At 38.1% G+C, this 12,134-nt stretch overlaps 1 protein-coding gene across 1 annotated transcript; it reads left to right on the top strand.

The window, feature by feature from the left end:
* Positions 1-235: 235 nt before the first annotated feature.
* On the top strand, positions 236-2,426 carry LOC104893885 (uncharacterized). Its single transcript, XM_010680015.4, has one exon. It carries the CDS (start codon positions 466-468, stop codon positions 2,155-2,157), a length of 1,692 nt encoding a protein of 563 aa, XP_010678317.1. The 5' UTR covers positions 236-465; the 3' UTR covers positions 2,158-2,426.
* The last annotated feature ends 9,708 nt before the right edge of the window (positions 2,427-12,134 follow it).

Raw genomic sequence — 12,134 nt, 5'->3', positions numbered from 1 at the left:
AAATTAATTGACCTAGATACAGGTCAGAGGTGGGTGGGCTCAAGTCCATCCACCCTAGTACCCACCTCACATGAGTAGACCATTCAAGTTCACACGAATCACACATTCTCAATTTCACACCCCTCAAAAGAGAAAGAAAGAGACATACTCTACCTTGTAGGTCTGGTAACTGGTTGTTTTAGCGCGTGAAAACCGTAACAACCGCGAATAAATAAAAAGTAGATAAAGTAAAACACCCAGGCCAGGCCAGCACATTTTTAGTTTAGAACACACACCAATAAATTTTCCTCCCACATTTCTTTCCCCTTTCCCTCGTTCTCCTTCACTCATGCCTCACTCGTTTCCCAGCACTGCTCTTCCTCTACTCATCTCCCTTCTCCAACCACTCTCTCTTTCTCTCTCCTAAAATATCTCTTTAACCTCATATTCACCACTTTCTCTCCTCAAACCTCCATTTTTGCCGCCATGAAAGAAGCTTCAACACCACCTCTAAATGACGACCTTCTCCATCTCTCAACTCAACGACTAACCTCTCTCCTCGAAACACACCTCCCTCACATCCACCACTTCAAAGGAAAATGGTCGTTGATCAAAGGTAAACTCGTTTCTCTTCAATCTCACCTCGCCGAACTATCTGACTCCACTTCTTCTCACTCTCTCTCCTCCAACTCTCTCTCTATCTCCGTCCTCTCCTCGCTTTTCGCCGCGCTTTCCGACGGAATTTTACTCGCCGGAAAATGCTCCGACGCCGACGCGATTCCCGATGGTAAACTTCGCACTCAAAGCGACATCGATTCTCTCTCCTCGAAGCTCGACCGAATCAGCAAAGACTGCGAGATCTTGCTTCGCAGTGGAGTTCTACACCAAGACGGCGCCATTACGGTGGTGCAGCCGGCGGCGAGGGAGGCGGTTAGGGTTGAGGTTAGGAATTTTTTGACTCGGCTTCAGATCGGAACAAATGAGGCGAAGAATTCGGCGATGGACTCGTTGTTAGGGTTGCTTGTTGAGGATGATAAGAATGTGCTGATTGCGGTTGCGCAGGGGATTGTTCCTGTGCTTGTGCGCTCACTCGATTCGACTTCGGTGGAGATGAGAGAGAAAATTGTTGCTGCCATTGCTAGGGTTTCGACGGTCGATTCCAGTAAGCATGTTTTGATTGCTGAGGGTTTGTTGTTGTTGAATCAATTGATTAGAGTGATTGAATCAGGAAGTGGTTTTGCTAAGGAGAAAGCTTGTGTTGCACTTCAGGCGTTGAGTTTTTCTAAGGAGAATGCCAGAGCTATTGGTTCTAGAGGTGGAATTTCGTCGTTGTTGGAGATTTGTCATGGCGGAACTCCGAGTTCGCAAGCGATGGCGGCCGGAGTGTTGAGGAACTTAGCTCAATTTGAGGAAATTAAGGAGAATTTCGTCGAAGAGAATGCAATTCCGGTGTTGATTGCGTTGTCGGCTTCAGGGACGACGCTGGCGCGGGAGAATGCAATTGGTTGTTTGTCGAATTTGGTGTATAATGATGAGACATTGAAGGTTTTGGTTGCAAGAGAGGGCGGAGTTGAGAATTTGAAGAATTATTGGGATTCGACTCCGGTAGGCAGAGGTTTAGAGCCTGCTGTTGAGTTGTTAAAGAATTTTTCGTCGTATCATCCAATTGGGGAAGTTTTGATTTTCCAGGGATTCCCATTGAGGTTATTGCCACTGTTGAATTGTGGGGTTTTAAGTGTAAGAATTGCAGCTGCAGGAGCTGTTTATGAACTCGGATTTTGCTCGAAAGCAAGGAGAGAGATGGGTGAATGTGGCTGTGTTTCTGCATTGGTGAGAATGTTGGATGGGAAAGCCATTGAGGAGAGAGAAGCAGCTGCAAGAGCGCTGTCGAATCTCATGGCGTGTACCTGTAATAGGAAGATATTCAGGAAGGAAGAGAGAGGGATAGTGGCCACAGTTCAGCTATTGGATCCATTGACTAAAAATTTGGATATGAAGAAATGGCCAATCGCGGTTTTGGCCACTTTGATTAGCTCTAAGAAGTGCAGGAAACAAATGGTTGGTGCCGGAGCTTGTGTATACCTACAGAAGCTTGCAGAGCTCGAAGTTGAGGGAGCGAAGAAGCTTCTGGAGAGTCTTGGCCGGGGTAAACTGTGGGGCGTTTTCGCCAGGCCTTGATGATCAGAGTGTTGTGAGTTTTAGTTTTTCTGTATGTATAATCCTTTTGAGCTTGGTTTTCTTTTTTTACGTCTCTGCCTTACCACTCGATTTTCTTACTAATTCCTTGTTTATAGTTGTGGTTAGAGTTTGTGACAGGAAAAATGGCAATTGTGAGTAGTAGACTAGTAATAGTAGATGATCTAATTGTTTGAATGACATCTTTGTTTGTAGAGAGAATAATTGTTGGTTAATGACACAAATCCGGATTGAATTTGTATCTTCTTCAATCTCCAATTGAAGGAATAGTCTATCTGTTTGTATCAATTTTGAATTCAGCAATGAATTTTACAGAAGTGTATGTGTTCAAAGGAGCTAGCAAACATGTAAAAATTGTGGATTATTCTTTTGAAATGATTTCATTTGAGGTCTCTAATGTTTGCTTTTCCTAATTAGATGAAGGATTTTGATGGCTTAAGCACAGTCTTGCAGTCTATTTATCTCAAAAATTGTAGGTCTTGAGAAACTATATTCCATGGACTGCAATTGAGATTGTAAATGGAAAGAATTTGCTTATTCTGTAAAGTTTGCAAGTTATAACCTTTTCTTCTTAGGTTGAAAAGAAGTAGATTTTGTAACTTTTTTTTCTTTTACCATTTGAGGTTACAGGAATCCACCTTTTTGTGTTACCTTTTGGTGCAGTCTTTGACTAGGACACTGATTCATAGGTCATCATTATGTGAAAACCCCTATAGACAGTAACTTAAAATAAAGTTAATTGACTTTTGACATGGTGGTTTATTGATAATACTGCTATGTTCTATCTCAGAGATGCGTAAACTTTGGCGAATCTTATAAACATTTTACTTGGTTGATTTTCGCGTATACATCTTAGGGAATTTTACAACTATAGATCAGATCAGAAAAAATAAGTTCAGATAAAAAAAAATAAGTTCAGAATTTCAAGTGAACTAAACATAGCCTATATATGGTTTTTTTTCTGACAAGAAGTATCACATTTGTTTCTCCTTTAAGGATTGACAACGCTCATATCCAACTAAACAACTTTTTCCGGTTGCGTTGAGTCTTGTTAGCCGCTCTTATAGTCAACCAAACATTTATCGGCGAGTATTAATCTTTTTAGTTTGATTTTATGTATTATTTTCAAATATCTGACATAATTAGTATCACTCTTATCATGGAGATTATCCTTGTGTAGCTTATTAGGTTGTTTGAATAATTATGATGTGTCGGTTTGATTATTCCATGGAGTATAAATTGATATTCTTGTAGTGTAAGTTATGGCAACAATGGTGGACCAAAAACATGTGCAATTGTCTTTGTGTGGAGTGCATGTGCAGCTGTATATTCCATGCAATTTCCAACACATTGATGCACTTTCTGGTTGTTAGTACTATACCAGTAGGCAGTAGTATTATTTTGCCTGGAAGACAGGATTAGCGAAGTGTGCAGAAAGCTTAGGATTATGCTTTTACTAATAGTTTTTTTGACCAAATCTTACCTGTTTAAACTACCCTTCCTACCCTGTTGAAGAATATGCACTGCTTTGTTGTATTAAATCAAGAAAACTAATGACATGTGGCAGTGGGACAATCCAGGTTCTACGTACTTGTAATTATGCTTTCATAATAAAAGCGACTTTAAGGAAGCTTCTAACTAATGTTATCTTAGTCAATTTCTTACGCCGATTTTTACAACAATTTATTCTAAGATTGAGTAATTTTATTATTTTAGACATTGATCCTTTACTATTTTTAGATATAAGATTTAATATTTATACCGAGTATAAGTTATTGTAAACTTATTAGTTGAATGATGACAATTTTTTCTTGGTTGTATCTGCCCACATGATAATTTTACGTTTGTAATAAGCATCCTAACTTGCAATGTTTGAATTTGACTTTGTTACTAAACTCGATTATGTTCAAGTAGCCTGATTAAGATTTCGGGGTGCTTCCAAGTTATAAGCTCATCAACTATTTTTGGCGTCTTCAATTGAAGAGGGGTTTGCCTTATTTATTTATTTTTCCCACATCCGCACTTCTAATCTTTACATTTCAAAAAGATATAATAAATTTTTTTGATAAACGAAAACATTTTTTTATATGATTCATTTTTCTTCGGTGAGATTGAATACATGAATCAAACAAGCAATATTGTATAAAATACTTTACCCTCTTTTGGTAAAAATTATTACAGGTCCCAATTGAGTGTAGCATGTCTTTTTATACACCTAAGTATACTAATTGCAACTTTAACTACACCAGAAATGGGTGAATAGAACTTGTAAGTAGCTATATAACTAAGTAAGGTTTGCCTCACTAGAGGTTTGAGGTTCGAATCTTGCCAAGTGAGAGTGTCTGCAGTTTGTAGATGGACGTCCTCTTACTTTTGCCTCTTACTCCCAAATGTATGGCATGCAATTATTGATGATTTCCTAGGATGTTTTGTTGGATTGTATCAGAGATGACGATGGGTAGGATCTGGACAGGGTCCTCTAGGATCCAGATCCAGATCCGTTTTTTACGTAAGGATCCATATCCTACCCAGATCCACTGAGTAATAAAAATGAGGATCCAGATCCAGATCCGTATGGATCCTATGGATCCGGGTCCTAAACGGATCCTTGCCTATTGTCTTCAAGCTACCCTAATAATTAAAGATTTTAAACAATAAAGTCATCTAATATCAACCAAAAAATACATTTAATTTTTGAAAAATAACCATTGCAACCACTTACAACTATTCAATTATCAAAGTGTAGATTAGTTATCAACCCAATTTTCGAATTTAATTATCCAGTAAATTCGCACAAAAATCACACATTAATTAGAATAATAATCCGAAATTCAAGCGAAAATCCGTTTTACATGTAATAACTAATATTATAATATTATCAAAATATAATATTAGATTATAATAATATTATAAAAACGGGTAAACGTATCTGGATCTGGGTAATAATTTAGGACCCGGTCCAGATCCTTTTTTTTTATGGAGGATCCAGATCCTACCCGAATCCATAGGGTCCAAAATTTGAGGATCCAGATCCGTCAAAAATGGATCCACGGATTCGGGTAGGGTCTATTACCCACTGCCATCTCTAATTGTATCAAATCTTAAAACTAGTTATTGTAAAGGTGTTAGTGATGATTTTCATATCGTAACTAGCTAGTTTTTAACATGGGCGATCCCCCAGATCATTTACCAATGTGAATTTGAAGTGTTAAATCAAACACTTGAGAGAAGTGGAAGAAAAGAGTTATAGATCTTGAATTTTACTCGTTAAGTAATCTTTTAGTTCCTTTCAAATTTTCTACACAGTAAATTATAATATGAATCATTGAGCAATATAACTCCCGACTTCAAGAGAGCGCGCACATGCGTACACACACACACATTACAAAAACTATAATAAAATATTGTTTTTTGAATAAATGAAGTTAATGGTGTTAATTAGGGAGGTTATAAAATTTTAAGAGCTTTTTAATTGATATAAGAGTATTGAAAGGTAGGACATGCTATTATTAGCATTAGTTTTTTTTTGAACCAGAAATTTCATTAATTAAAGGCCAAACGTTATCTACAATAGGTATTAAAGAAAAACAAAATCCAATCAAAAAAGGTTACATCAAATTCATCTTCCAAGAAACTACAATGAACCAGATCGAGTAATACACTGCAGCTCCCTTGTATTTGCTGAATCAAGCAGTTATTGATAAGAAAGTCTATCATTATGACATAGTTTGGAAGAACATTCTTGATCTAGCCATGTTGACCGCATCCGAGATTTTAATACCTTCATGTTTAGTGTCGAACTTCAAATAATGAGAACAATTTCTCCTACATGAAGACAAAAGAACCATACTCACAAGTCTCATAGGGGAGAATGAGATCTCCACAATAGAGACTAGAAACTCCATAACAGGGTTTGAAAAAATCTTGTAAAGAGAGACTATTTTATTTAACAAAACAAGAAATAAATGAACTAAAATTTGAAAATAAAAGGAAAAAGGGGGCTTACCATGGATGAAATCATCGATGACAACCCCTAATTAGTGAAAAAAGGTAGGGGATGCTAGGGTTTGAGAGATAAAAGATAGAGGGGGGCGCTAGGGTTTTGAAAAATCACATGAAACCGATCTAAGTTTTTCTATTATTAGCATTAGGTTAATGAGTATTAATGTATACATTTGTATTTAATTGGTTTAAAAATAGAAATATTATCTAGTCTTTTGTAGATTAGTTGGTTAGTGTATTTGTATTTCAAATGAAAGGTTATGAGTTTGAGTTTTAACACTCACATGTTTTTATTGTTTAATATGTACACGCGGCAACATAACATGTTCTTACTTTAGGTTTTAGATATATATAGATGTGATATTAATATGTTATTATACACTACAAAAACTTCATTTATTATATAATCTATGCATCAAAATTTACAGGGATAAGTTTTAATGTAATAATTCTAATATGGTTGAGCCCAATAAGTATCAATTTGTTAACTGAAGGAGGTCAAACTCTTTTATTCTCATTTCAAGGAAAGATTATCAAGTGGTTAATGAAGGAAAAGTCTTATTCATTGCTTTAATTCTACATTTGGTTCAACTAGACTATCAAGGTAGTCATGCCTTCAACTATTGGTGCCAAGAGCAAGGGGCCATCTTAAAGAAAGAATGTGGTTGCTGGTTTGATTATGTTTGAGAGTTTAAAACAAAATCAAGTTGTAAGTGATTTCAATATGGAGTCGGAAGACCAAAGCAAAGGGGATTCTACAATGGAGGGCTTCATGTGAGTCCATGAAAAAAGGAAAAGGATGATGAAGTAAGGAGTAGAGCATGATAGATATCTTCTGCCATGATATCATGATCAAGAAAAATATCGAATTGTCATCCTGGCGTGCTCGAAGTTTAAGAGGAAAGCGACATTATATTCAAGAATTTTTACTTCAACAAGGAGAATGAAGACTCGCCTCAAAGTCAGGGGTGGTTCAATCGCGGCTATGGAATAGGAGTTAGGACCCAAAAATATAAAGACCCTAAATATGTCTATTTTTAATTGTTAGAAGATTAGACAAAAGAAAACATTTGGATCAGTAGTAAAAGTGTAAGGGAAGGAACAATGAGAACATGAAATTCATCAAAGTTCTGTTGTTTAAACTTTTGAAGATAGTGGTCATTAGCTAGTTGTAAATACGAATCTTATACTTCTATATTTTTTGAACTACAAATGAAGGGCCTTATTAAGGAAATTGTACAGGGCCCTCATTATTTTTGGCCATAATTACCCCGCCGCTGCTCAAAACGCATGTGAAGAATGGTGGCAGAAGGAAAAATTCTAAGAGTAAGACCAATATTTGTTCATCATCTAATTGTACTTCTGGATACAGGTTGGCCGATGGCAGGAATAGAAAGGATTTCATCCATTCATCAGGCTTCTACTATTTTCTAAGAAAAAAACGACAGTTAAGTAATGGTTTTCATGTTCATAGTACTAAATTTAGTATTGATTAGTTGATTACTCTAATAATGTTTTACTTTACAATGATAGATATGTTCTTGGTCTTGTATCTCACACAATGGCCTTTGATTATAAATAGTGAATTTGTGTTATTTTTTATTTGTATTTACTTGTTGATCGAAAAAACTATTCCGTCCAATTCTTTTTATATAGACTAATTTTAAGAGCGCATAATCTCTCTTTACACTGACACTACAACACAAGTTCCAAGAGAATCATGACCAGGCATCTCTAACTGGAATTCACAAGGAAGAAAAGGAAAGACGGGACTGTTGTTGGACTTGATATTTAACAGACCTTCCACGATCTTAATGGGCCATATGTCTCCTATCTAGAGTTGGGTTTGGATTTTGCTTCAAATAAAAAATAACTCAAGTCCGGACAAAGGAGGGAGCAACCTGATGGCTTACCTATTTTGCTTGACATAATACAAGTACAAGGGCCTCAAGCTCAACAACCTCAATCACTCTACCAGTCTTTTGGGGAAAAAACTTGGGTGTAATAATTCTTTAGCAAGTTCGGGTATATTGGTACTAAAAAGTTTTATAGTTTTGCTATTATAAAGTTTCACTGGTACTAAACCTAACAAAAAGAACGATAGGGTCAGTTTCAGGTCTTGTTATTTCAAGTTGATAACGTAATTTAGAAGTTTTAGTTTTAAGTCGACTCATCAGGTCAAGGACTTTCTTAGTTTCTATGTTGAGCTACCCCAGCAATTGCCCTCCTTATGGGTTATGAGGAAAAAGAGTATAAAAGTATAAAATTTGGCCAAAAAACTGATGTCAAGCTCTTCATAATGGACCAAGAAAAAGAAGATCAAAGAAGGAATTGTAGGAGAGAGAAAATATGATGGGGTAGGTGGAAGAGTGCGAAAGTAATAAAATAATTAATGACCATAAACTATAGGGCAACCATTGGTTGTGCTCTCATTTTTATTTACAGAACTTACATGGTTCATTTATACTTGTTTTAAAATGCATAGATGAGGAAATTTGAGTACAAGACGGTATGAGACTCAACATAAGTTACTAAGTCAATACTGAGTAGTGATTAAACAAAGATTGACAAATTAACAGAAAGGTGGAGGACATTATTAGGGAAAAAAAGACACATAGATAGGATTATTTAATATACTACGTTTGAAACCCGTTCGTTGCACGTGTTGTTGTTTATTTTATTTTATTGCCGATTTTTTGTTAATATTATTGTTGATTTTGTGTTGCTGTCAAATGATATTTTTCAACACCATTGTTTTTACATACTTCATATGCTCTTTTCCTATTACAACAATTACCGCTTTAGGTAATTTTATTTTTTTGGAACCATTCCACTTTTGGTAAAGAAAAGCAACTAAAATTGATAATATCACCACTTTATGTTAATAAAACCATCATTTATTACCCAAATTGACATATAAAGTTGCGTTTACTTTATCAAGGATTTATTTATCCCCTACTCTAGTTAACTAAATAGGTACCTCTATACTAAACTACCCATTTTTTATTTCCGTAAAAACCATGTCAAAACCAACTGTTGAATTAGAAAAAAAATGGAGAAAGAATTTGTCATTATACTGTAATTTTAGATTTGTTAGTGTGTATATAAAATTTTTAATTTTTAATATTCAACTAGTTCGTGTCCCGGGCAATACGCCCTGGATTATTTACCAACGTGCATTTGTAGTCTTCAAAAATAAAAATATTATCTTGTCTTTAAATGATTCAAAAAATGGAAACTAATAATCGCACCTTTGGCACTTCTTCTGAAAACAATCCCACCTCCTCAAAATCTGGAAACAATCCCACCTTTACCCTCCTCCGTCTTCTTAAAACAGGCCTTATTACCTCCAACCTGTTTACCAGTTTTTTTTTTGTCCTTTAATCTCTCTCTCTCTCTCTCTTCACCTTACATCCTTCTTTCATGGCTCATCACCATCCCTAAACCGACTACCACCACCACCACACCCCATCTCACCTGACCACCGCCACCCTCTCTCACTCGACCGCCGCCACCCCCTCTCACCTGATCGCCGCCACCCCCCTTTAACCCGACCACCGTTGAAAAGGAAACCATCCCACCACCACTAAACCAGAACCCGGAACCTCACCCCACCTTCATTGTGACCCCCTTCCACCTGACCCTCACCCCCACTAGAACAAAACCCCACCCCACCAGACCGAAACCCACCTCACACCCCGACAGTAGAGGTGATCATGGGCCGGTTCGGGCCGGGCCGCGGCCAAAAAATTTGCCAATGGTCGGGCCGGGCGGGCCTAAATCGGGCCGAATTTTTGTGTCCAAAGCCCGCTATTTCGGGCCTAAATTAGCGGGCTTTTGCGGGCCAAAACGGGCCGGGTCAAAAAATAGACTAAAAAGTCGTTTTTGGCTTTCCCAAAGCCCGCTCAAAGACGAAAAAAATCCGAGCGGGCCGGGCCGGGCCCGGCCCGCGGGCCCAAAAATTCTGCCCAAAACTCGGCCAAAAAGCGGGCCGGGCCGGGCCAAAATGATCACCTCTACCCGACACCCACCACCTCGAACCAAAACCCATACCACTAGTCAGGGAAGGGGGGGCTCCGGCAGGGGAGGGGAGGGAAGGGGGAAGGGGAAGGGGATGGGGGTTCTGGCAGGCGATAGGGGGCAGGGGAGGCAAGGGGATGGGGGCTCTGAGGAACAGGCAAGGGGGGCTCCGGCAGGGGAGGAAAGAGTCTCATTTTTAAAAAAAATCAATTAGAAGGTGACACGTAGCAAGTCACCTTCTAAAATAAGTTAACAATTTCACAAACCAGTAAAAGGCTCATTTTGAGAAGATGTGGGGTAAAGGTGGGATTGTAAAGGTGTGATTGTTTCCAGATTTCGAAAAGGTGAGATTGTTTTCAGAATAAGTGCCAAAGGTGGGATTATTAGTTTTCATTTTTCCTAAATGATTCCCCCCTCACCCCAAAAAAGACCAAGTGAGTATTGTAGTGTAGTTAGTTAGTGATTTAGCATATTAAATGAACCCATTCTTTTAAGATTTAATTGCCTAGTCAAAAATCCTCTGAACACTTGGTACTGGTCTGTTGTATGTACCTATTCACGTGCCATCTGTACATACCTAGGGTCATTCCTGGTTTAGTGCATGCAAAATTATTTATAAATTGCACCTGCATATCCTGCCAGGAATGAATAAAATTGGGTGGTAAATTAGTGTATCACCAAAAAGCAGTGTCAGTAAGAGACATGGAAAACATTATAAGTTTTAAGAAATCATTTTCAGCTGCTTCCTTACACTGACAATTGAACCTAACTAAATGTTCTTCAGCAGGAACTCTATCATGTTCTTCAAGTTAGTACCTTAAAAGTTCTAGGAAATGTATTTTCTCTATCAATCCAATCAGGGGAAGGTTTTTGACCTCTCTGCCTCTGATTTCTCCTAGAGGTATCATCCACTAATCTTTGAACTAGTGTCTCAACCTGCGCTACCAATGGATCATGCCTTCCTTGATATCCCATATTCCCATATCCCATGTTTCCTGCATGATCATATGTAGGATTAAGACTAGGGTTGAAAGGTTGGTTTTGATAACCTCCCATAGGAATTTCCTGATTGTGCATGAAGGTATGATCGACTGCTCCTTGTGCTATTTGTGGCGGGGGTGTGTTTTCATTTGTAGGCATCCCTTGATAATAAGCATCAAGTGCTTGAGCAAATGGGGCTTGGGGCTGATCAAACCCTAGAGCATTCCTATAATAATGAGTATCAACCATAGTTGGTTGGCTAGGAGGTATATAGGCATATGGTGTGCTATTGTTGTTTGCTACAAAAGTACATTGCCTCTGTCCTCCCTGTGATGATCCAGGTTGGTGTGTGTTGTCACCAACTTGTCCACCACCCATTGAAAGTGAAGGTTGAGGATGTCCTGACGCCTGGTGCCATCCTGGCTCCACTCTCGCTGCCATTCCATCACTTCTTTTAAGATTTCCATGATTACCCTCTCCATGGCTCATGGGTATTCCCCTTGTTTAATGCACATGAGAGGAAGTTTGTGGATCACTTGGGATAATTGTACCCCTAGTTTCAAGATGAGAGAAATGTACCCTTGGAGGGTAACCTAGTGGAGGGACATCTAGCGTTGTGCCACAACTTCCCCTTGCTCTATTTAACGGAACCTCTTCTAAGGCCTTAACTAGTTCTTATTTAACTGATAGTGTTTTTCGACTAGTGGTTCTAGGCAAAAAGCTACCTCAATGGCAAGAGACTTAGACATTGCCGTGAAAGTTGCACTGATAGTATCATTGATATCCACAAGGATCTTATCGATTTGCCTAAAGTTAATATCTTTATTCTCTTGACTTATCCTTCGGAGGATATCCGTGAAGACTCTGGCAGACTCATGGACTAGAACTCTGTAGTTAGAGTCAAATTGTTGTCTCTGACTCTCTCTGGCTTCTAATAGTACTCTGGCAGACTCATG

This window comes from Beta vulgaris, chromosome 5 (genome assembly GCF_026745355.1).
Source record: "Beta vulgaris subsp. vulgaris cultivar EL10 chromosome 5, EL10.2, whole genome shotgun sequence".
NCBI classification, from domain to species: Eukaryota; Viridiplantae; Streptophyta; class Magnoliopsida; order Caryophyllales; family Amaranthaceae; genus Beta; species Beta vulgaris.
Note: the sequence above shows the minus strand (reverse complement) of the source record. Positions and strands in the feature narration are given on the sequence as shown.